This window comes from Bos mutus, chromosome 15 (genome assembly GCF_027580195.1).
Source record: "Bos mutus isolate GX-2022 chromosome 15, NWIPB_WYAK_1.1, whole genome shotgun sequence".
Classification (NCBI taxonomy): domain Eukaryota; kingdom Metazoa; phylum Chordata; class Mammalia; order Artiodactyla; family Bovidae; genus Bos; species Bos mutus.
The window spans coordinates 38,970,854-38,995,644 of record NC_091631.1 but is presented as its reverse complement, the minus strand read 5'-3'; the positions used below and the strand labels follow the sequence as shown (position 1 = coordinate 38,995,644).

The 24,791-nt window shown below is 38.5% G+C and overlaps 1 protein-coding gene across 3 annotated transcripts in view; it reads right to left on the bottom strand.

Moving 5' to 3' along the window:
* USP47 (ubiquitin specific peptidase 47) overlaps positions 1-24,559 on the bottom strand; it is a 103,878-nt gene extending 79,319 nt beyond the window's left edge. For 2 of the 3 annotated variants that reach the window (XM_005887185.3, XM_070383929.1), the window contains exon 1: positions 24,298-24,559. In XM_005887185.3, coding sequence (XP_005887247.1) covers positions 24,298-24,336 — 39 coding nt within the window. In that variant the 5' untranslated portion in view covers positions 24,337-24,559. The remainder of the gene's footprint in view (positions 1-24,297) is intronic. The other variant, XM_005887186.3, reaches the window with a different exon arrangement.
* Between the last annotated feature and the right edge of the window lie 232 nt (positions 24,560-24,791).

Here is a 24,791-nt window from a genome sequence, read left to right as displayed (position 1 = left end):
CCTAATCTTATCCAAAGCAACTAGAGAAAGAACAAAATCAAACACTAGTAGAAGGAAAGAAATCATAAAGATGAGAGCAAAAATAAAAGAATTAGAGACAAAGAAAACAACAGAAAAGAGTAATGAAATCAAAACTTGGTTCTCTGAAAAGAGAAATGAAACTGATAAACCTTTAGCCAGATTCATTAAGAAAAAAATGGAGAGGGGTCAAATCAATAAAGTTAGAAATGAAAAAGGAGAAGTTACAGCTTACACCACAGAAATACAAAGGACAAGCAACTGTAAGCCTATACAACATTTTTGAAATGATCAAATATAGAAATGGAAAACAGATCAGTGATTGCCAGGAATTAAAGGGGCTGGGACTGGGAGAGGAGTGAGTGTAGTTGTAAAAGGGCATCGTGAGAGACCCTTGTGGAGATGAAAATGTGCTGCATCTTGACTGTATCAATGCCAATATCTTGAGTGTTATATTGTACTAGAGTTTACTTGGTATTACCATTAGAGGGAACTGGGTAAAGAGTACACCATGTCTCCTTTTTATTTCTCAGAACTACAGGTGAATCTACAATTAACTCTAAATTGAAAGCTTAATTTAAAGATAATGCACCTGCCTATTCTACTACTCTTCTACCTCTCTTTTCCTAGATACTAAAAGAGGATGGCCTGTTTGATACCTTGGAGTGTAACAGGGGTGTTACTCCTGAGAACGTGTAGCCACAGACTGGCCCTCAGGCTGGTTACAATCCCAATTCACACTATCTGGGCAGTAAAAAAAAAAAACAAAACTTTGAAAATGGTTCTAGAATAGTAGTACTCCGAGGTAAATGGCAGAAACAGTAACAGTTTTCTTCTGGAAGAAGCTATCTGTATTCCAGAGCTCAAACAATTTCCATAAAAATTATTCCTGGGACTTCCCTATTGACCCAGTGGCTAAGACTCTGTGCTCACAATGCAGCGGGACTAGGTTCGATTCGTGGTCAGAGAACTAGATCCCACATGCCACAACCAAAGACCCCACTTGATGCAACAAGGACCAAAGATCCTGTGTGCCACGCTTAACACCCAGCACAGCCAAATAAATTAAAGAAAGAAATTTCTTAAATATTCTCATAATCACAAGACAAATGAACAGCTCCAAAAAAATTTTAAACCGCTAAATATATAATGAAAAAGGAATCATGAGGGTCAGCAAGGAATAAAACACAGCAATAACGTATGAAAAAATGTTCAATATTGAAACTATCAGCAACAGGGGCTTCCCTGGTGGCTCAGTGGTAAAGAATCCACCTGCCAATGCAGGAGACAGGGGTTCTATCCCTGGTCTGGGAGGATCCCACATGCCACAGAGCGACTAAGCCCGAGTGCCACAACTACTGAGCCTGTGCTCTAGAGTCCAGGAGTCACAACCACTGAGCCCACATGACGCCACTACTGAAGCCCGTGCACCCTAGAGCCCAAGAGAAACTACTGCAATGAGAAGCCCACACACCGCAACCAGAGAGTAACCCTTGCTCACCACAACCAGAGAAAAGCCCGTGTGGCAACGAAGACCCGGCATAGCCAAAAAATAAAATAAAAAGAAAGTTCGAAACTTCATAATTTCAACATTATAAAACATTATAAAAAGAAACACATATAACATGTTTCAAGAAATAACAAAGACCTTTGAGTTCATGAGTAGACGTTGGCAATTAGCAGACTTTTCTTAAAATTTATTTTTAACTGGAGGATAATTATTTTATAATGTTGTGTTCATTTCTGCCATACAACAAAGTAAATCAGTCATAAGTATACATATGTCCCCTCCCTCTGGAACCTCCCTCCCATGCCCCACCCCATCCCACCCCTCTAGATGTCACAGAGTACTGGGTTGAGCTCCCTGCGTTACATAGCTAACTTCCCATTCGCTCTCTGTTTTACATGTGGTAATGTGTATGTTTCAATGCTACTCTCTCAATCTGTCCTGCCTTCTCCTTTCCCTGCTATGTCCTAAGTCTGTTCTCTATGTCTGCATCTCTATTCCTGACCTGCAAATAGGTTCACCATTTTTCTAGACTCCATAGATACGTGTTAATATATGATATTTGCTTTTCTCTTTCTGATTTACTTCACTCTGTATAAAAAGACTCCAGATTTATCCACCTCATGAGAACGGACTCAAATTTGTTCCTCTTTACAGCTCTTTATAAATGGAGCAATACTCCATCTTTATACATATACCACAACTTCCTTTATTCCACTACTGGGCATATACCCAGAGAAAACCATAATTGAAAAAGACACATGTACCCTGAGGTTCACTGCAGCACTATTTACAATAGCCAGGACATGGAAGCAATGTAGATCTCCACCAACAGACGAATGGATAATTAGCAGACTTATAAAAGCACCAAACAGAATTTCTAGAAAAAAGATCTGTCACAGCAAGACTGCAAACAAAAGATCTAATATTTGTATAATCCAAGTCCTGTAAGCAAAGAAGAAAGAGGGTGAGCCTAAAAAAGCATTCGAGAAGTAATGGCTGAAATCATCCCAAATTTGCAAAAGACAGGGAGTTCCCTGTGGTCCAACAGTTAGGATTCTGGATCTTTCATTTTCTGAGCCTGGATTCAGTCCCTGGTTGGGAGAAGGAACTCATCCCATGGATTGCACAGTATGGCCAAAAAAAAAAAAAAATGCAAAATGCAAAAGACATAAAACTACACAATCAAGAAGCTGAGTGAATCCCAAAGAGGATAAACCCAAAGAAAATGACAGAAAGACACATCTTAATCAAGCTCCTTGAAAACTAAAGACAAAGAGGAAGATTTTGAAAGTAGTGAGAGAGAAACACCATCTATGAGGCCAAAACAATCAAATGTAGCATGTTTCTCACCAGAAATTACAGAGACACAATATTTTCTAAGTGCTGAAAGAAAAGGACTGCCAGTTTAGAATTCTGTTTCCAGCAAAAATACCCTTCAGGAATGACAGGAAAACCAAAACATTTCAGATGAAGGAAAACTAAGGGATATGTTGTTGAGAGATCTACCCTAGAAGAACTGCTAAAGGAAGTTCTCTGAACAGAAATGATTAGAATATTAAGAAGTCATTTTGTATTTAAAATAAAATATGAATACCATATTCTATGATAACATATGTGCTACTTTATATAAGTAATTAGAGTATTACCTTGATTACATGCTTACATGCTCAGTCGCTTCAGTCATGTCTGACTCTGTGCAACCCTAAGGAGCCTGCCAGGCTCCTCTGTCTGTGGGATTCTCCAGGCAAGATACTGGAGTAGGTTGCCATGCCCATGCCCGCCTCCAAGGGCTGTTCCTGACCCAGGGATCAAACCTGAGTCTCTATGTCTCCTGCACTGGCAGGTGATTTCTTTACCACTAGTGCCGCCAACACACAGGCGAAACTCTAAACTACACTAATGATTTAAAACTGACTCAATGTGGTGGTTCGGAGAAGGCAATGGCACCCCACTCCAGTACTCTCGCCTGGAAAATCCCATGGACGGAGGAGCCTGGTGGGCTGCCGTCTATGGGGTTGCACAGAGTCAGACACGACTGACGCGACTCAGCAGCAGCAGCAGCAATGTGGTGGTTGGCTTGTTTCCATAAAAAGCTAGACATCATGAATGTCAAGTCTCCTGTCATCCCACTATCTGTGCTGCAAAATCAAATTTAACTTACATCATTTCGGTTCACAAGAAGTTTTTCAAAAATGTGACCTTCTATGAGTGCTAAAACTGCCTACTGATCTGGTAATTTCACTTCTGCATATATAACCAAAAGAACTGAAAGCAAGGACTCAGATATCTGCACACCCATGTTCATAGCAGCATTATTCACTAAGGCCAAAAGGTAGAAGCAACCCAAGAGCCCCGTCGGTGGATGAGTGGAAACAAATCCAATATATACAAACAGAGGAATAATATTAAGCTTTAAAAAATGTATGACATATCCTACAAAATGGACAAACCACGAGGAAATTATGCTAACAGGAATAACTCTGTCATAAAAGGACAAATATAGTATGTTTCCACTTACATGAAATACCTAGAATGGTCAAATTCATTGAGAGAGAAAGCAGAAAGGTGGTTGGCAGAGACTGAGAAGGGGAAGCAGGTAGGGGAATGGAAGTTATTGTTAAATGAGCACAGTTTTGCAAGATGACAAGATTTCTGTGGATGGATGATGGTAAGTAGCAAATGACGTTAATGTACTTAATATCCCTGAATTGTACACTTAAAAATGTGATGGGAAATTTTATGTTATATATATTTTACCACAACTTTTTAAAATATAAAAATTAAAAGAGAACTTATGACTAAAATTTGTGGAAGCAGCAAAAACTGTCTGCAAATTGGGTTTCCAATGATTCTGTATTACAGACACATAATATGCATGAAATATATTATGGATATATGTAAATATATATATGAACACAAAATTAATTCCTATTTTTTTCTTTTAAACAAAAAAAATTATTTTTGCCTATTGATTAAGGATTTACAAATAATTTGAGTGTATATATACATACATGTAGGGCTTCCCTGGTGGCTCAGTGGTAAATCCTCCTGCAATGCAGGAGACGTGGGTTTGATCCCTAGATGGGAGATCTTCTAGAGAATGAAATGACAACTAATTCCAGACAGAGGAGCCTGGCAGGCTACACTCCATAGGATCACAAAAGAGATGGACATGACTTGGTGACTAACAAAGATATTTAGGTTGGTGAAAAAGTAACTGTGGTTTTGGACCGTCAATTTAAATTATAACTAGGTTCAAACACATCTTCATTAATCGAAATAGGAATCATTACAATCAACAAATTTTGCTATCGAGAAATAAGTTTGTTTATTCCTGTAGCATTAAAAACCTGTGCTTTGGGATTTGACAAACTCTTGGAAAGCATTTTCTGCCTCTTGCTGGTTGTGGAAGCATTTTCCCTGCAAAAAGTTGTCAAGATACTTGAAAAAAACGGCAGTTGGTTGGTGAGAGGTCAGGTGAATCCAGCAGATGAGGCAAAACCTCACAGCCCAGTCCGCTCAACGCTTGAAGCACTGGTTGTGTGGCACGCAGTCAGGATTGGGCCCATCCTGTTGGCAAATGCCAGCTGCAGGCGCTGGCAGCTTTTGGTGCATCTCAGAGATTTGCTGACCATACTTCTTGGACGTAATGGTTTCACCAGGATTCAGAAAACTGTCATAGATCAGATGGGCAGCAGACCACCAAACAGGGACCATGACCCTTTTTTTGGTGCAAGTTTGGCTTTGGGAAGTGCTCTGGAGCTTCTCAGTCCAAACACTGAGCTGGTCACCACTGGCTGTTGTATAAAATCCACTTTTTGTTGCACTTCACAATCCAATCAAGAAAATGTTCATTGCTGTTGCACAGAATAAGGTGACAACTTAAACAGCGATTTTTAAAATTTTCTGTCAGCTCATGAGGTCAGCTCACTTATCAAGTTTTTTCACCTTTCCAATTTGCTTCAAATGCCTAACGAACATGCTGAGTTCTTCAGCAACTTCTCATGTATATACAGGTATTCTGAAATTTTTAATAGCTATCATTTAAATATACCACATTTCCTATTCTAAGTCCTTCAGGGAATTCTCTAAACAAAATATATTCATTCAGGAAAATAACTTCATAATACATTATAGCTGATGCTTTTGGAAGCACAGCGTGCTCTTAAAACTTCTAAGTAAATTTTTAAAAGTTTAATTGATTTTATAAACTCCGAAAAGTTTCCGAACTGATTAAAAAAAATTTCTTTACTGCAAAGACTTTTGACTATTTAAAAGGAAGTTTGATAATATATTTAATTTGACAGTTAAGAAGCAATCAATCAGATGATTCATCACACACAACATGGAACTATAATACATATTTAAAGATGGATGGACCTTTGGACATCAGATCAAGCTCTTTACTTTATAGATGTACAAGAAATTCAGAAACCTTAAGTGACATGCCTAAGGTCCCATACGAACACAGATCTCTTAAGAAATACAAATTTTCTGATGACTTCATAATGTTGAAATATTTGTGTCATTAAAATTATAATAATAGTATTTTTCCTCTCACTTTTATCCTAAACTATTCCCACTTTTGCCATACTCATTTAATTGCTGTTATACTACTGTTAACTGGTAACCCACTAATGTTTAGGTGTCTAAACTTGGAAACTAAACAAACTACTCTCTGGAGGATGCACAGTGTGTCCTTTACTATTCCTGTTATCTTTATTTTTGATTACAGCTACGTTTTCTTCTGTGAGTAGGCTGTTTTGATAAGCAGTGACTCAGCTTGTGATACAACTGACTTGTTTACAAGTCTTGAAATGTTCCACTGCATTATTACTAAATCAAAGCAGCTTGTTTATATTATCTGTAATCATGCCTTTTATTTAGAAGCATGGATAATAAATTTTATAATACTCTGAACATGAAATTGTCAACCAAAAAAAAAAGTTATTTAATACTATTTAAAGACTTTATTTCCTATTGGACTAGTCTACAGTGCAGAGTAATGTGGTGCAGATGCTAGTCTAGAACCCTTAAGTCAAGGTGGCTACTTTCCTTTCACTGTGTAATCCTATGCAAGTCACTTATTCTGACTTGCAGGGTCCACAAAGAGTTTTACCAAAAATCAAAAGACAGAATATGTTGAAAATGCTCTATAATTATAATAATAAAATATATCATACAATCATACAAAATATATTATCCTAGAACTATCAGTTACCATCCTTATAACAGACTTACTATATAATTCTCAACAACAAAAATACTTATGATTTATATTATTTACAATTTCAGAAGATCTTTTTTGAGTAATAGAAATTTCATCAGACAGGGAAAATCTCCAAAGATCTTTTGTTTTCTGATCGCACAGCCTTCTTATAAAGTTTAAAAACCTACTACTGAAAAAGCAGCAAAAAAACCCTACTACTGAAAAGTTTATGTTGATTTATAATTTAGAGACAAATCCCTCATTCCCTTCTCCAGTGGATCTTCCCAACCCAGGGATTGAACCTGGGTCTCCTGCATTGCAAGTAGATTTCTCTGTTTGTGCCAGCAGGGAAGTCCATAATTTAGAGACAAATCCCTCGTTTCAGAGATGAAGAAAAAAGAAGAAAAAAAGACCCAGAAAGGATAAGCAATTAATAAGGCAAAGTCAAACCAATGAATTCTCTGATTTCCAAACTGTTATCCTCTCTACCAATCAGCTAACATATGAACCTCTTTAAGGAGTCTATCAAAATTACAGTCATACTTTTAATACAATGACTAGTTTTCTCTATGTAAATTACCAACTCTCTTAAGAATAAGTACTCTAAAAAGAGTAAAAACTCCTCTCTCTCCTAGCAGTACTAGCAAAACTTTAAATATGTAATATTGAATTAAAACATGAATTTTTTAAAAAATCAGAATTAGTAAAAAACCTCAAGCACAAGAAAAGATACTCTACATCATTAGTCATTATAGAAATGCAAATTCCAACCAGAGAGATATCACTACACACTAACTAGAATGGTTAAAAAATTAAACTGAAAAATACTGACACTGCCAAGTACCAACCTGGAGGCAGAGCAATTAGAACGTGCATACATTGCTGAATGGAATGCAAAATGGCACAGCCATTTCAGAAAAGAATCTGGGAGTTTCTTATGAAGTTAAACATACACTTACCATAGAAGACATTTGTCTACCAAAAGAAAAGCTGTACACAAATATTTGTAGCAGCTTATTCAGAATCACCCCAAACTGGAAATAACCCAAATGTCCATCAGTTAATAAATGGATAAACAATTGTGGCACTGGACAATGAAAAGGAAGCCTGCTGACACAAGCGATTAACATAGATAAACCTCATAGCTTTATGCTAGGAAGAAGTCAGACCCCAAATGCTACATACTACTTGAATTCCAGTCACATAAGGAAAGGTAAAACACGAGGGCACGAGACACATCAGCGGCTGCAAGGCCTGGAGGTGGCAGGCACATGGGCTGATTGCAAGAGGCACGAGAAAACTTTTTTTAAGGTGATGGAGATGTTTCATATCTTGATTGTAATGGTGATTATACAACTGTGTAAGCTTGTCAAAATTCATAAAACTGTATATCCTTTTAAAGGGGCAAATTTTACTGTACATAAATTATACATCAATAAACCTGACTTTTTAAAAAATGTCTCATTCTAGCTCTTCCACTACCTGAGACATTAAGTTATGGACCTTTTATAACCTTCATGCTTCCTTCCCTAAAAATGAAGGATCTGTAATACCTAACTACTACCTCCCTTCCAGTGTTAAATCCTATTCTGAGTTGTAGAAGAATTTTCTGCATCAATGTCTATTTTTCTTAGAATTCTTATCACATTTGGGTTATGCTAATGGTAAATAATGTAATAGTAAACAAATATTTCAAGATGTGAATTTAGAATGTCAAAATTAAAGCAAAGCTATTTCTTAAGAGATTTCACTGTTATGTATCTAATTTTTCACCTATTTCCTTTCATTACCACAAAGTGCTATGAACAAAGTAATAAATTACACAACTTTGTGTAAACTTAAAGGCACAAAATTAAAATACCTAAACATCTAAAAGGGCAGACATTTTTAGCTATAAAATAGAAGAAATGTACATGAATTCATAGAGTTTTTGTATATTTACAAAAGCCATACATATCTTTTATCAGATAAGTTATACAAAAATTCTACTTTCTAATGCAACCTAGAATTGGGTTGTAATCAAGAGCTCCTTCTGGTAAAATTTTATTTGGAGGATTGGAGAAACCCTTCGGAAGATTTAATTAATTCCCTAATTAAAAACATTTCTTGTTAGTGTTTTTAGTTGCTGCTGCGGCAGCTGCTACCAGTCAACAGTCTAGTATCAGTACCACTTCTAGCCTTCTAAAGCTGCTGAAAAAAAACTAGGTAAATAGGCAGTTCTCTATACTATGGCTCCTAGAGCTTCCCTGGTGGCTCAGACAGTAAAGAGTGTGCCTGCAATGCAGGAAACCCGAGTTCGATCCCTGGACAGGGAAGATCCCCTGGAGAAGGAAATGGCAACCACTCCAGTATTCTTGCCTGGAAAATCCCATGGATGGAGTTACCTGTTGGGCTACAGTCTTTGGGGTCACAAGGAGCTGGACACGAATGAGCGACTTTCACATACATATATACCAAGACAAATGCCTGTAAAGCATTCAAGAAAGCAACCGGCTACAAACATAGCTCACAACAACATGCCTTATACTGAAAAGGTGAAGAAACCACATTTTCATAAGCATCATACAGTGGCTGTCGCTGAAAATCGGAAGGACACATAACTTCACTTGCAAACTTCCCTTCCAGCATCAAGTGTGAGAAAATGTTCAGGACTTCAAACCAGATCTACACTACCAAAGTGCAGATACCTTCACATTTCTGGAGGCAAATGAGACCTATCTAGTTAGCCTATTTGAAAATGCCTACCTGTGTGTTATCCGTATCGAATATATAACTACTATGCCAAAGGATATGCTGCCAGCATGACTCATGTGTGGAGAATGCACTTACGATGCATTACAAAGGCAAACACTTTATTCTTAAAAAACAACCAACCAAAAAAAAGTACCTAGTTATATGACTGCAAATGAGGGGAAAAAAAACCACCAGGTGAGAGAATAGATATTAGAGCAAATTCCACTTTGCCCTGTTTTCATTTGTGTGTAAATGTTTAATATTAATGCAGGGACAAAGAACATTCATGCAAGTAAACAATGTTCCAACGAACCAGTTTCAATGAATTTGCTTATAACAATCATAAACAAATCTGTTAACTTTTTCTGCCAAAAAAAAAAAATTCCTGCCCACTCATGTCTACACAATAAAAACCTAAATTCCTTTATGCACACAAAGCCTTTAGAATTTTAAGACACAATCTGCCAGAACTATCTTCTCTCATTCACCCCAGGCACGCCATGCATTTACCCCAAACTTTCTGTCACTTTTAAAATGCATTATAGACTTTTGTGTTGGAAATGTTATTTTTCCTAACTAAAAGCTCTTATCTTCTCCTTACTTGGCAGTCATCTTTTGCAACCCAATTTAAGTGTTCTCACAGAACCCTCTAAGTAAAGCTGGGCTCCCTCCCTTAGGGTCCCACTTTATTTCCCCATTCTGCATTTGTCTCTTTACAAATTTTTGTTTCCCAAACTAGACTAAACTAGACTAGCATCTAGAACTAGGTCAGATTTCTTATTCATCTTTGATTCTCTGATGCATGGCAGCTACTAACTCGGTGCTTAACTGAATGAATTCAACAGTATTAGGAGCTACAGAAATCTACAGTAAGAAAAATTAAAGTATATTTATGATGAAATAAAAACAGGTAATATCCTTTGAAACAAGAAAGATACTTATAGTCAAACTACAATGCTTTGGTTGCACTAGAAAATTTCACTTAGGTAATAAACGAAGGGCATGGTTTTCCCAAAGTTAAACCAAAGCTGCTAGACTCGCTGCACACCAGTGTCCCCAACCTGTGGCGCCAGGAATTGGCTTCATGGTAGACAATTTCTCCACAGAGGGAGGGAGGGGTGCATGGGGGAGACTTCGTGTTTCACCTGGCACTCCCTGCCTGCTATGTGGCCCAGCTCCTAACAGGCCGCAGACTGGTGTCTGTTCCTGGCCTGGGGTTTGTAGGGACCCCTGCTGTATAGAAAGATTTAAGTCCAGATCTTTTTTCTTAACTATGTCACTTACCCATGAATTTTTCTCTACTGGAAAGCCACTGTATTTCTGCTAATAGGTGAACAACTCTGCAAGTCTTACAGCAATTACACAGCATCAAATCTAAAGCACAGTCATGCTGTCGTGTAGCTAACAAAGGTTTGGTTTTGTTATGGTTTGTTATGTAGTCAAAGGTATGGTTTTCTCATGGATGTGAGAGTTGGACTATAAAGAAAGCTGAGCGCCAAAGACCTGATGCTTTTGAACTGTGGTGTTGGAGAAGACTCTTGAGAGTCCCTTGGACTGCAAGGAGATCCAACCAGTCCAACCTAAAGGAAATCAGTCCTGAATATTCACTGGAAGGACTGATGCTGATGCTGAAACTCCCAATACTTTGGCCACCGGATGCAAAGAACTGACTCATCTGAAAACACTCTGATGCTGGGAAAGATTGAAGGTGGGAAGAGGAGGGGACAACAGAGGATGAGATGGTTGGATGGCATCACCGACTCAATGGACATGAGTTTGAGTAAACTCCAGTAGTTGGTGACGGACAGAGAGGCCTGGAGTGCTGCAGTCCATGGGGTCTCAAAGAGTCAGACACAACTGAGTAACTGAACTGAACTAAGTCACTAAGTTGTGTCTCAGACTTCTGCGACCTCATAGACTGTGGCCCCGCCAGGCTCCTCTGGCTACGGGAATTCTCAGGCAAGAATAGTGGAAAGTGAAAGTGAACTTGCTCAGTCGTGTCCAACTCTTTGCAAACCCCTGGACTGTAGCCTACCAGGCTTCTCCGTCCATGGGATTCTACAGGCGAGAATACTGGAGTGGGTTACTATTTCCTTCTCCAGCGGATCTTCCCGACTCAGGGATCAAACCTGGGTCTCCCACATTATAGGCAGATGCTTTAACCTCTGAGCCACCAGGGAAGCCCTGGAGTGGTAGCCATTTCCTTCTCCAGGAGATCTTTCTGACTCAGGGACACAAGCTATGTGTCCTGCTTGGTAGGCAAAATCTTTACTACTGAGCCACCTGGGAAGCCCACAATCAGTAATACAACTAACCAAAAAGACAAGTTAATTGGTTCTTCTATTCATGTCAACTGGTTATACTCCAGAGTTTTCGAAAGTCAGAGTTATCAAACACATTAAGTTCTCCCAGAAACAAACATTCTTAACATGGATCCTGCTTTAAAACAACATTTCACACTGAATCTTATAAACAAATAACCTGTTAATCTAGTAAGTTATTTCAACAAATATCTATATATTCTAAATCAATTTTTCTTAGGATCTTATTAGACTAAAAAGTTTCATTTAAAAGCTGTATTTTGTTACATGTTTCAATTATTAAAAAGCAGTAAAAACAGGTCTTACTTGATAACATAAAAAAACCTATCAAATCTAACAATCATTTAGGATTTATGCTGACAGGTCATATCAGATCCATGACTTCAAACAACTAAGCATATTTAATAACTAAGACATGACTTAATTTTTATTTAATCGATACATATTCATGTATAGCATATTATGCTGGCCCCTAAACCAATACAGGATGAAGGTAATAACAATAATGAAGGTAGTAACATTTATGGTAACAGATAACACTTATAAGAATGCTTATTAAGTAAAAGACACTCTATATGTATTAACTCATTCAATTTTCCCAAAAGCCCAAGGAGGCAGTTACTAGTATCCGCATTTAACTTAGGTACTGGGAAGTTAAATAACTTGCCCAAGGTCACAAAACTGGTACTTGAACCCAGGCACTCTTTCTGTTGTGTCTTGACTTTGAATTAACTTATAATAAAGAGGTGTAATTTTTTAAATGTCAAAAGCTACAGCATTATGGCATTTCAGGGTTAGAAAAATGGTATTAGATTGGAAGAGGAAAATCAGGAAAGGTTTCTTATACTAGTAAGAAAGGCTAGATTTTGCTGTTTAGGTAGCATTTTAACAGCTTGCTTTTAAAAAGCATAAAAAATTCGAGACAGTTGCATGGCATGGCCAAAAAACATTTTTTTTTTTAATTTTAAAAATAAAATTTAAACATATTGGGAATTAGCTGGCAGCCAGTGGTTAGGACTCAGCACTTTCACTGACAAGGCCTAGTTTTGATCCCTGGTAGGAGAAGGCAATGGCACCCCACTCCAGCACTCTTGCCTGGAAAATCTCATGGACGGAGGAGCCTGGTAGGCTACAGTCCATGGGGTCGCTAAGAGTTGGACACGACTGAGCGATTTCACTTTCACTTTTCACTTTCATGCACTGGAGAAGGAAATGGCAACCCACTCCAGTGTTCTTGCCTGGAGAATCTCAGGGACAGCGGAGCCTGGTGGGGTGCTGTCTATGGGATCGCACAGAGTCGGACACTACTGAAGCGACTTAGCAGTAGCAGCAGCAGGGGAACTAAGATTCTGCAAGCAGCATGATATAGCCAAAACAACGACAAACAAACAAGAAACACGACAAATTCAAGACACAGATCTCAGTAAGTTTCATACAAAGAGTAATCTCCATACAAAGAGTAATCTCTCAACACTCTCAACAGTAGGTTTCAGTGGCAATCTTATATCAATGAAAATGTTCATATCCATGGCTACTTTTTTTTAAGTCTTCATTGAATCTATTACTATATTGCTTCTGTTTTACGTTTTGTTTTTTTGGCCATGAGGCATCTGGGATCTCACCTCCCCAACTGGGGATCGAACCAGCATTCCCTACGTTAATGGGAAGGCAAAGTATTTACCACTGGGCCACAAAGGAATTCCCTCTATGTCTACTTTATGTATGCTTGGTTCAGTTTAGTTTCATTAAACCAAAGAGCAGTGCAATCACTATTGTTCCCAAACCTGAGACAAAGTAAACAGAAGTACGCAGTAGAGAGGAGACATCTGTTTACTTACACCACAACTATATCCACCCCTTCTTCCATGATACTAACAGAAAACCAGGCTCAGGAAAAATACACATGAAGAATCTTGATCTAAAAGACCACATCGTTTTTGCCAATCATCTGCCATCACTGCTAGTCACAATCATTTTGCCAAAGACTTTAAAAAAATTTTTGTCAATGTTGATTTTTATTTATTTGGCTGTGCCGGGTCTTACTTGCTGCATGTAGAGATCTAGCTCCCTGACCAGGGATTGAACCTGGGTCTCCTGTATTGGGAACTCGGAGTCTTAGCCACTGGACCACCAAGAGAAGTCCTGCTAAGATTTTTTTTTTTTTAAACAACAGAGAAGGTTCGTAGAAAATTAGATTGTAAGCAGCAATACCTGGATAGAACACTTTAAATCTGTGCAATAAGCCTCATAAAAGAACATGCCTCTGCATATCATGACACCTATTACACTATCATAACTAAGTAAGATCCTCAATACCAATGAATTGGTTTTTAAAGTAGATGTCTTCTGGAACCTTAATTTACAATAGGTATTTGAAAATAAATTTAATGCTATGTTTTTCACAACTTCCTATTTTCAACCCCATCTTTTTTTTCAATTTGGGCTAGTGGTGATGGTACACAAGTCACCTGGAAACACATTGTGCTTCTCCCCTTTGTTTTGGCAAAAAATTACAATACCTGGTACTAAGAAACAAAACATTTATGTGACTAATTCAGAGAAAGGAAAATTAAAGAGAGGCAACAATCCTAACAATGTACTCAAGAAAGTACTTAAATAGTAGTTTTCATGTAAAAATCAAAGTTCACCCATTTAAAACTCCCTAAAAACCAGATGTTAAAAAAATACTTCGTGTTATTCACTCAGGGCAAGTGACACATGACAGCACATAGCACATCAGAGAACAGTCACTAATGTAGCTGAAATGAGGCTAAAACAAAATTGGCTTGGGGTAGGAGACAACAAAAACATTAAGAATTTCTGGTTAAAGAGGACAGATTGAATGAAAGCATTTAGCTCTAAAGCTTCCCAAAATATCTCTGAAACAAGAATAAAGAAAATTTTTAAAGAGCATAAATCCATAGGAAACCAAAAACACGATTTTAGAAGCTGGAAAGCAGAACAGGTGGTAATGACTCTTACACCAGAGAAGGTTGAAACCTGTATTAGTCTAGACGAAAAACAAAGACACCTGGTTTACAGCACATACCACATTTACATTTACAGCAAAAGACCTCTCAACTCTTTGGAGAAGTGCTTCATCCTAGTGTTGAGGCAGCGCAAATAGAAGATGGGCCGAAGCATTACGTGGTGCCACAAAGTGAAGATGTGCTCAAAAAGCAAGGATGAGCACAGATGCCAACCAGAAAGAGCTTCCCTGGCCAAGACTGCAACAGCCTGAGCAACAAGATTAGTAACAATAATTTGGGGTTATAATACAAAGAATAAAATAAAATCTGTACGTCTATACTGATATAAATAAATAAGTAAATAAATGGAGGAGAAGGGACAGCTTCTGTTCACAAAAGAATTCCAATTAATAAATGTAGAAATGAGGGAAAGAGAAAATCTTAACAATAGCAAGATCTACACATGGATGCTAAAACTAGAGGGCAAAAGTTTAAGCAGAAACAGGATATCTGCATGGTCTCAAAGTAGTAATTATTAAAGAGGAAAATAGTAGCTTTACAGTGGAGAAACCTAGCAGAATCCCCTGAACCCAGTGATCACAGGTTAATATTACCAGGAGGACACGTCACCACCCTGTCACCTCCACCCCCTCCAAACGATGCACTGGGAAGGACATAACACTTCTGTGATATCCTTCTCTTTAACAACCTCTGTCTGATCTTGAGAAAATATCAGACAAACCCAAATTGAGAGCCATTTTGCAAAAATGACTAGTACTGTTCAAAATGTCAACGTCATGAAAAAGAAAAGTATGAGAAAGTGCCACAAATAAAGGAAACTAAGGAGACATGACAACAAAATTGAATGAGGTATTCTGAATTTGGATCTTGGAATAAAAACAAACATTAGTGGAAAACTAGTTAAATCTAAATAAATTCTATAGTATAGTTAATAGTATTGTACTAAGGTTAGTTTCTTACTTTTAATAAGTGTTCTATGATTTATATGAAGAGATTATCATAAGGAAAAGCTTGGTGATGGGTATACGGGAACTCTGTGTATTCCTTTTTCAAGACTTCTATTAAAAAAAAAAATTAAAAAGAAAAACCTAAAAGGCTCAGATACTCTGGGAGCAAGAGTGAGGTCCAAGCTAGAATAGGAGATCAAAGTCTGCTTAAGAAACAGTCAAAACTTCCAGATCCTCTCTCCTACTCTTTGACCCCTTCTTGGCAAGAGACTAAACAACCTCAGGAGAGTATAACACAAGGCGTCTTTGGACAAGAGGACGCCAGGTGCAACTGAACTGGAAGGCTGCCACACTGGGAAGTGGCTTTCCATGTGGTGCTAGTGGTATAAAACCCGCTTGCCAATGCAGAAGCCTTAAGAGACCTGGGTTCGATCCCTGAGTCGGGAAGATCCCCTGGAAGAGGGCATGGCAATCCATTCCAGTATTCTTGCCTGGAGAATTCCATGGACAGGAAGATCCTTGCGGGCTACAGTCTAGGGTCACAGAGTCAGACTCAACTCAGCAGGCATGCATACTGAAAACTGCAGAATTAAATGAAAGTGCACTTGTGTATGTCATGATAAAACCCACATTCCCTTTTCCTACTCAACTCCAAAGCCTGTTCTCTTCAAGGAACAGACCAGAAATCTTTTCTGGGAAATCAATTCAGCACAAGAGAAAAATCTGTCACTGGGAGTCCAAGGAAATTATCCAGACATATCCAATGAACAGGGAAAACCATAATCACTCACTGGCAGAGCTTCCATTCAGCTTTTTAAGGGCCCTCAGAATTCTAAATAAACACTGACTTCCAAGGAATACCAGACATCTAAAACAAAAATCTAATATAAAAGACAAAGCCCAAAGCCAACAAACAGAAAAAGGAAATCTGGAGAAAAGAGAATATTCAGAGAAGAAACGTATCAATAATTCCCTAAGAGAGAAAAGATATTATATCCACGAAAAGAATATTATCATTTAAACTTTTTTAGGAAAAAAAAGTACTTGGAAATTATACACATTAATAGCAGAAATAAAACCTTAGTAGAAGAATTAGAAGATAAAGTTGAGAAAAATCTCCCAGAAAGCAGAGGAAAAAGAAAGAAATGGAAAATAGATGTAAACACAGAAGAAAATTAGAGAAGCCAGTCAGTAGGCCTAATACCTAAACAACAGGAATTCAAGAGAAACAGAGAAAACGAAGGGGAAGAAACCAAAGAAATGACAAAAAATATTTCTGATCGAGAATTCCCTGCCCACCAAACTATCTACAAAGAGAACAGAAACAACATTTTAAGGACGTGAAGTCTCAAAAAAATTACAGCCCATCCTGAAAGCTATTGAAAATGGTCCCCCAAAATGAGAACACAAAGAAAGATGAAGGCATCAAATACGGAACCAGGAACTCCTAGAGAGACCTGCGGGAAACTAAGATGATTATAAGCGTAAATCTAAGACAACAGCTGCAATTCGAGAAAATTCATCCAAAGAAACTGGTAGGTTTGAACATAATGAGGAGAAGATTTATACACTTGAGAGTTTGGACTAACTCAGGGTTTCTCAACAGCAGCACTACTGACATTGTGGACAACAGAATTCTTTGCTGTAGGAGGCTGTCTGGTGCAGTTAGGACGATGCTCGGCAGCATAGCTTGCTTCTGCTCACTAGACATCAGAAGCACACTACTGCCCTTGCTCACCTACCCAACATCGCCAATATCCTTAGGTGAGAAGCACCTGGTGAAATTCATGATAAGTACACAAAAAACTAAGCAAAAGTAAATTTTTAGAAAGTATTAATTCATGGAAAACACAAAATGCTACACAGGAAGGGAAAATAATCACTATAAACTACAAAGTTCAACTATGTATACAGTCACATTGACATAAACTTTGAACTTTTACGTATCTGAACAACCTGCAATCTGACAACATTGGGATGACTGGGCAGAAATGAGAAGTGTGTCTCTGTGTTTGGGGATAGTAGTAAGCCTAAACTTCCATCGTGGGAAGTCAGTACACAATTTCTTCAATTGAAAAATCACGAAGGAAAATGACAGGAACACTACTCTGAGATGTGGAGATAAATATCTGAAGAATGAGTTGAAAGTGGTTGCCTCTGGAGAGCCTAAAATGGAAGGGGAGGGGAATCTGTACAGCAGAGCTATTCAACTCTTTTAAATATGTGCATGTGTAACTTTGATAAAAATTAACTGTAAAAAAACCAATCAATTGAGACTATATTATGAAGGACTTTCCTACTACTTAAGGCCAAAGTGACCCAGAAACAAACAGCTATACAACTTTGAGGAAGTTACTTACTCTTTAAGCATACTTCCTATCTATCTACAAATACACAGTGAAAGAGCCGGCTTAAAGAGCTTTACATGAATTAAATGAGAACGAGTGTAAACTGTTTAGTGGTGTCTGGCACAAAGTGTTTATACATCGTATCTAGTATTTGATTTGCAGTCAGAGAGTAATAATTATAAATTTTAAGACAGGTAAGTCATAATCTCATGTGTTTTAGAAAGTAATGGCTATTGTGGAGAAGACAGTTATTAAACAGAAGAGCCTAGAAGCACAGAGACCATTTAAAAGGCCTATATTGAAATGAGACAACAGACAGAGGCAGAGCCATGAAGAGAAAGATAAGGATACAAGATATCTTGCAAGTGATGGTCTAACTATATACGCAAAAAGGAGGAGTTAAAAAAATGTTCTAACTTAGGTAAACAGAAGATGATGACACTAACTGAATAAGAGAATACAAAGAATTATGCTGGGAGGAGGACTAAGAAGAGAGGAAAGAAAAATGAGGTTGATACTACACGTATTTAATCTGTAGGTCCTAGAGTACAACCAACTACAGATATCCAGTATGCAGGTGGAAATCTGAAACTGGAAGAGAGGTCAGGGCTTGAGATATTAAAAACATGTAAATTACAATCAAAGGTTGAAGCCATACAAATTAAAAGAATATTCATTTGACATGCTCCACAATAGATACTGATGGAATTGATTTGAAAAAAAAAAAAAGACAATAGAGATGAAAAACAAGCTGTTTTAATGTTTTGGGGGCTCTCAATATCAATGGTCCTGAAACATGAGGTCATTGTGAAGTTCAAATGAGTTAATATACACAAAGCACATATAACAGTATGTGACATTTAATAAAAGCTCAATAAATTTTGGATTATTAGTATCATCATTAGTTCCAGATAGAAGTAGTGTTTATTGACTTCCCTGGTTAAGAACCCACCTGCCAATGCAGAAGACACGGGTTAATCCCTGGTCTGGGAAGATTTCACCTGCTGTGGGGCAATTAAGCCTGTGCTCCACAATAAGAGAAGTAGTGATTATTACATGGAAAAGAGAAGCAGAAAAAAATTCACTGAGATATGGAATCACATATTCTTTTCTTTCACTTTTCCATCCTTTCTACATTTATATTTTCCTTGGACACCACTTTTCACTTATAGTGAAAGTATTATTTTAAAACCACTAGGTACATTGTAATATCCTTAATTATACCATAAGATACTTGAGGAAAAAATAATTTTTTTCTACTTTTTCTAAATAATCCCTGTATGGCAGCATACAGCAATGTACAGTGAGTACTCAACAAATATTAATGTCACAAATTCTTTATAAGGAAACAAAATAAAAGCAACAAAGCAATAAATAAAAATTGGAATGATATTAAAAGCCAAAGATCTCAAAGTCAACATCAACATACAACAATTCAAAGACAAACAGAAGAGTGAAAAGGTGAGGGGAAAAGCTTTATTGTTAACCACACAGAACAGACCACACTCTCTTTGCTCTCCTCTGGATACAATAAAATTAGAAGAAATACTAAAAACACTGGATTATGTCTAAAACAGAGCAAGCTGAGAAACACTTAGAGAACTGAGGATGCTCAGACTTTAAAACAGAGCTTGGTCCTCCTACTCCCTTCCCCCATGTTCAACAATGGAAAAAAGCTATCCTTTGGAAAATGATTGAAAATTTCTCTGCTGTCCGGAGCCAACAATCAACAGATGGCAGTTATAGAGATCTAGACTTCTCTCAGCTCAAAAACTTAAAACAGATTTCTCAAAAGACAAAGATATTACCCGAGATGTCATGAAGGTATTCAAGCTGAGGTTGGAAAACAGCTTGCCAAGGATGTTATGAAAAACATCCAAGCAGGGGAAATTGGTTAGAAACTGGTTTCCTTGCAACCCTGTAACCAGATCAATGAATATTACTGAAGATCTGCTTCAGAAAGGACACTATCCTAGACCTATAGTTTGTCGTTGTTCAGTCATTCAGTTGTGTCCGACACTTTGGGACCCCACGGACTGCAGCACACCAGGCTTCCCTGTCCTTCACAATCTTCTGGAGTTTGCACAAACTCATGTTCACTGAATCAGTGATGCCATCCAACCATCTCATCCTCAGTCGTCCCTTTTTCCTCCTGCCCTTGATCTTTCCCAGCATCAGGGTTTTTTCCAATGAGCTGGCTCTTCTCATCAGGTGGCCAAAGTATTAGAGCTTCAGCATCAGTCCTTTCAATAAATATTCAGGTCTGATTTCCTTTAGGATTGACTGGTTTGATCTCCCTGCTGTACAAGGGACTCTCAAGAGTCTTCTCCAGCATCACAATTCAAAAGCATTAATTCTTCAGTGCTCAGCCTTCTTTATGGTCCAACTCTCACATCCATACATGACTACTGGAAAAACCACTGCTTTGACTATATGGACCTTTGTCAGCAACTGATGTCTCTGCTTTTTAATACACTGTCTAGGTCTGTCAAACCTAGACAAACCAGACCTACACAAACCTAAACAAGGTACTAACCTATATCTTCACAAACCTAGGCAAACCTAAACCTATAGTACATATTAAAAAAAAAAAAAAAAGCGCGGGTGAGAGACACATAAGATCTCTGCTGTCAAGACATCCATAATGAATACTAATAAAATACAGTTGAGACTATAATAGATGATCAGTGAACCAGTGACGCTGCTCAGTCATGTCTGATTCTTTTCGATCCCATGGACTGTAGCCTATCAGGCTCCTCCATCCATGGAATTTTCCAGGCAAGAGTACTGGAGTGGGTTGCCATTTCCTTCTCCAGGGGATCTTCCCAACCCACGGATCAAACCCAGGTCTCCCGCATTGTAGGCAGATGCTTTACCGTCTGAGCCACCAGGGAAGCCCATAATAGATGACACAAAGCACTATTTACTAACTGGCAAATGAATTCTGTTCGTATATAAGTCTTCTAAGAAGGAGAAATCCTTAAGGTTAAATGGTCACAAAAGTTTTTTAAGAATAAATGAGATATGAGATACTTAAGGAAAGAGGTGTATGAATGTTCTGAATTGGTGGGCAGAAGTAGGAAAGAGGAGGCAGCACAAATAGAAGTGAAAAGCAAGTTAAAGAAAAACCTGTTTGGCTACATTAAAAACTTGCTTTGAAGGAGAAGAGATAAGCTTTCTCAAAGGGCAGATTGTGGCCAGAATCAAACTGTATCAATACTAAGTCTTGAACACCAAGCTAAGTAACTTCAAATGTATCCTGTATACAGCATTTGTACCAACTACTTAACTCTACTATAGCCATAGACAATAGTAAAAAAATGGGCATGTCTGTGTTCCAATAAAACTTTATTTATGAATACTGAAATCTAAACTTCCATGTATCACAGATTATTATTATCTTGATATTTTTCAACAATTTGACAATGTAAAAATAATTCTTAACTCTTGAGCCAAACAAAACAGGCTACAGTTTGAATCTGGACCAGGGACTGTAGTTTGCCAAGCCCTGCATGACACTTAGCTGCCGCCTTCAGCAGTCTAAGGTACAGTTTTGTCCTTGAGCTTCTAGGACCAGAATAATATATTATTCGTTCAACAACTGCACACACATGAATGCATATACTTTATCAATATATCTAAATCTAATAAGGGTCAGAGGTTCCCTTAAAAAAAAAAAAAAAAAGACAAAGCTGTCCATATAGTTGGTAGTAAGCCATTAGAACAGAACCAAGACATTTTAAAATTCTGTAATTTATTTTCACATAATAAATATAGTTAGAGAGTTACAAACCATTCTCACAGAGCCTCTAGGTTACATGGAGGGATGTGTAGAATAAGAGTATAATCAAGGGGATGTGAGTTCTAGTCCTAGCTCTGTCCTTTATTTACTCATTATGTGACCCTGAACAAGTCCTTTTCAATCCTCTGGCCCTAATTTCCTCATCTGTAAAAGTGAAGGCGCATAAGTTATAATATTAGATGATCACATCACTATGTGCTCTCTCAGCTTTAACACTATATAATTCTACTTCTATCAGACAAGGATGACAAAGATCAGACAAAAGTGATAATTAAAGACACAGAAAAAGAGAAAGACATTGACCAAATGAGTGACCAAATAGGACAAACAGGTACGAGAAAAAGGCCCCAAAATACAGTATTACTAAAATCAAGGGTTTTTTTTAAGTATCAAATGCAAAAGAAAACTCAAGGAAGAGAAGCAGGAAAGAAGAGAAGTATGGCCATCAAAAAAGAATGAACCACTTAACTAGTGAACAAAATGACAGACCTGAGATTTGAGAGTAGTGTGCATGCTTCCAGGAATCATGAAAGGAGTCAGGGAAAAAGAAAAGACTGAAGATGAGTCTGGGGAATAGAAAATAAAGGCACGTGATCGAGAAGGAGTAAGAAACAAAAAAGTCAGAAGTCAGGACGAGTTTGAAGCTTCAAGTAAAGTAATTAGTCTTAAAGGAGAGGCATTTAATCTTTAAAAAACAAAATTTATTAGGGTATAGTTGTTTTACAATATTGTGTTAATTTCTGCTGTACAAGGAAGTAAACCAGTTGTATGTGTACATATATCTCTCCCCTCTTGGATCTCCCTCCCCCCACCCACCAAATCCCTTCCCACCCATCAGTGAGGCATTTAACCTCTAAAATCCAAAAGGTAAAAGCAGCACTTGCAGGTATGTTCCTGTTGAAGTATATCTATATCATGTTTTCTATAAACCAAATTATTAGGGAAATAAACCTAATATTGAGCTTTTCATAAAGCAAAGTTCCACCAATATTTTCTAATGGTCAAAAAATTAAGAAAGGACTAACTTTGCTTTTCACAGAAATGAAAACCAGCACTGTGTAGCTCTAAAAGAAAATTCATTTTTAATATCTCATAGTATCTATCACTTTCATCCTTGCATAAAAGTTTACTTTTGTAGAAAATTGCTTAGCCCCTACTTTGAGCTCAATGAATACTAATGTTACCTTTCTTAGTAGCCTTAGAAGTTCCCAAGGTAAGAATTCTGATTAATTCATCTGTTTATTATTTTCTGTGCAGATGGTGCTTGATGAATAAATACTGACACATACGAACTGAGTTTTAAAAAACTGTCCTTGCAAAACAATCATCTGATAAAGTTGGGAAAATATTCCTATCACTTATACACAACTCCAATAATACTTTTGCAGTGTCAGAGCTTGCTCAAGTACCAACAAATAGCTACAAAGCAACCAAAAAAGGTAAAAAAAAAAAAAAAGAATTAAAAAATTTTAAGATCATCCCAAACTATCAAGATCCGATATAGCTAATTTCAATCGACACTTGCATCTATTTGAGGTATATGAGAAATAAAAATCCAAAGCATTCGCCTGATGATCAGCCAGTTAAAAATACACATTTGGACACCCTGAAGATATTTATAAAGCCAACAGAGATACTATTAATATATTGAAATTCACTGGCCAGTGCTGGATTCTATCATTAATCTTCTCCTGCTATTCAAGAGAAGCCAAGAAGTCAAGCCTTCTCATATCACTTGCTTTTAAGAATGTAAGAAGTCACCCAAACTGGCATACACAACCCAACTACAAAAAGTAGTTCAACTCTCCATATGGTAATGCTTCGCTACCTCTTACCTTTACTTGAAAGTCACATTTACTACTTTTCAACGATCTTCGGTAGGCCTCATTTAGGCAGGCCCCTAGTACCACCAAGTAAGAAACAGGAGTTCAAAAAAGTCCTAACAGTTAACTGCCCTCGCACAAAGCTCAAGTTGGGCGTAGATTTCACAAGCCCTGAGAGCTATGCCACTGTCAAAACCAGAAGCAGCACCGTCACCCCGTCGTGCACATCGGCCACTGTTGCAGAATTTTTTCTTTGAAATTACCTCTCCACCTTGGCTCAATATGTTAAATACTTAAGCTACCCTCTCCCCCTAGAGCAGGACCAGATTCCTTCCAGTCCACTCCGTTTATTGTCCAGCACCACAAATCCAAGGGGAGAGGTCTCCACTCCCCCGACCCCCGAGATCCAGCCCGGTTTCCTAGCTGCTCGCGGCACCCACCATGCACCACCCCCCAACCCCGCACCACACACCTCCTCCTTCCCCCACGGCCGGGCCAGCCCACGAGCTGGGCCCGCAGCCTGCCCCTCGCCCCCGGCCTGCGCTGCTGGCAGCGGCCGCAGGCCTTGGGCCTAGCCTCCTCCGCCGGCCCCTCACCTCCTTCGGGACCAGTTGGTTCTCCTCGCCGGGCACCATCGCTCAGTCTCCCGGCCGCTCCTCTCCGCCCTGCCGGAGGAGGGGGAGGGTGGCGGCGCCTCTCTAGCTCAGGAGAAAAACGGCAGCGGAAGTCATCCTCTCCACCGCCGGCGCTCGGGCTATCGCGGAGGCCTCAACCTGGGCCTCAGACACCAACGCGCAGACACCGACCCAAGGCTCCGCCGCCGCAGCCGCCGTCGCCTTCGTCGTCGGCCCCTCCCCCCGCTCGCTGCAATCAATGGAAAAATGGCGGCGGCCGCTCTCGCGAGAATTCGGGCCGTCGGGCTCCGATCCCGGCGCCTGGCGCCCAAGGTACCCAGACAGCTGTCGTTCGCAACTAATTACCTCGGCTCTCACTCGGCTTCGAGATGTATAAAATTGGTTGAGCGGCCAAGGAAACGCTTTTCGGAGACGATTCCAGACTGTCCATCTCGGGACTCCCTCTGCCGGCAGGG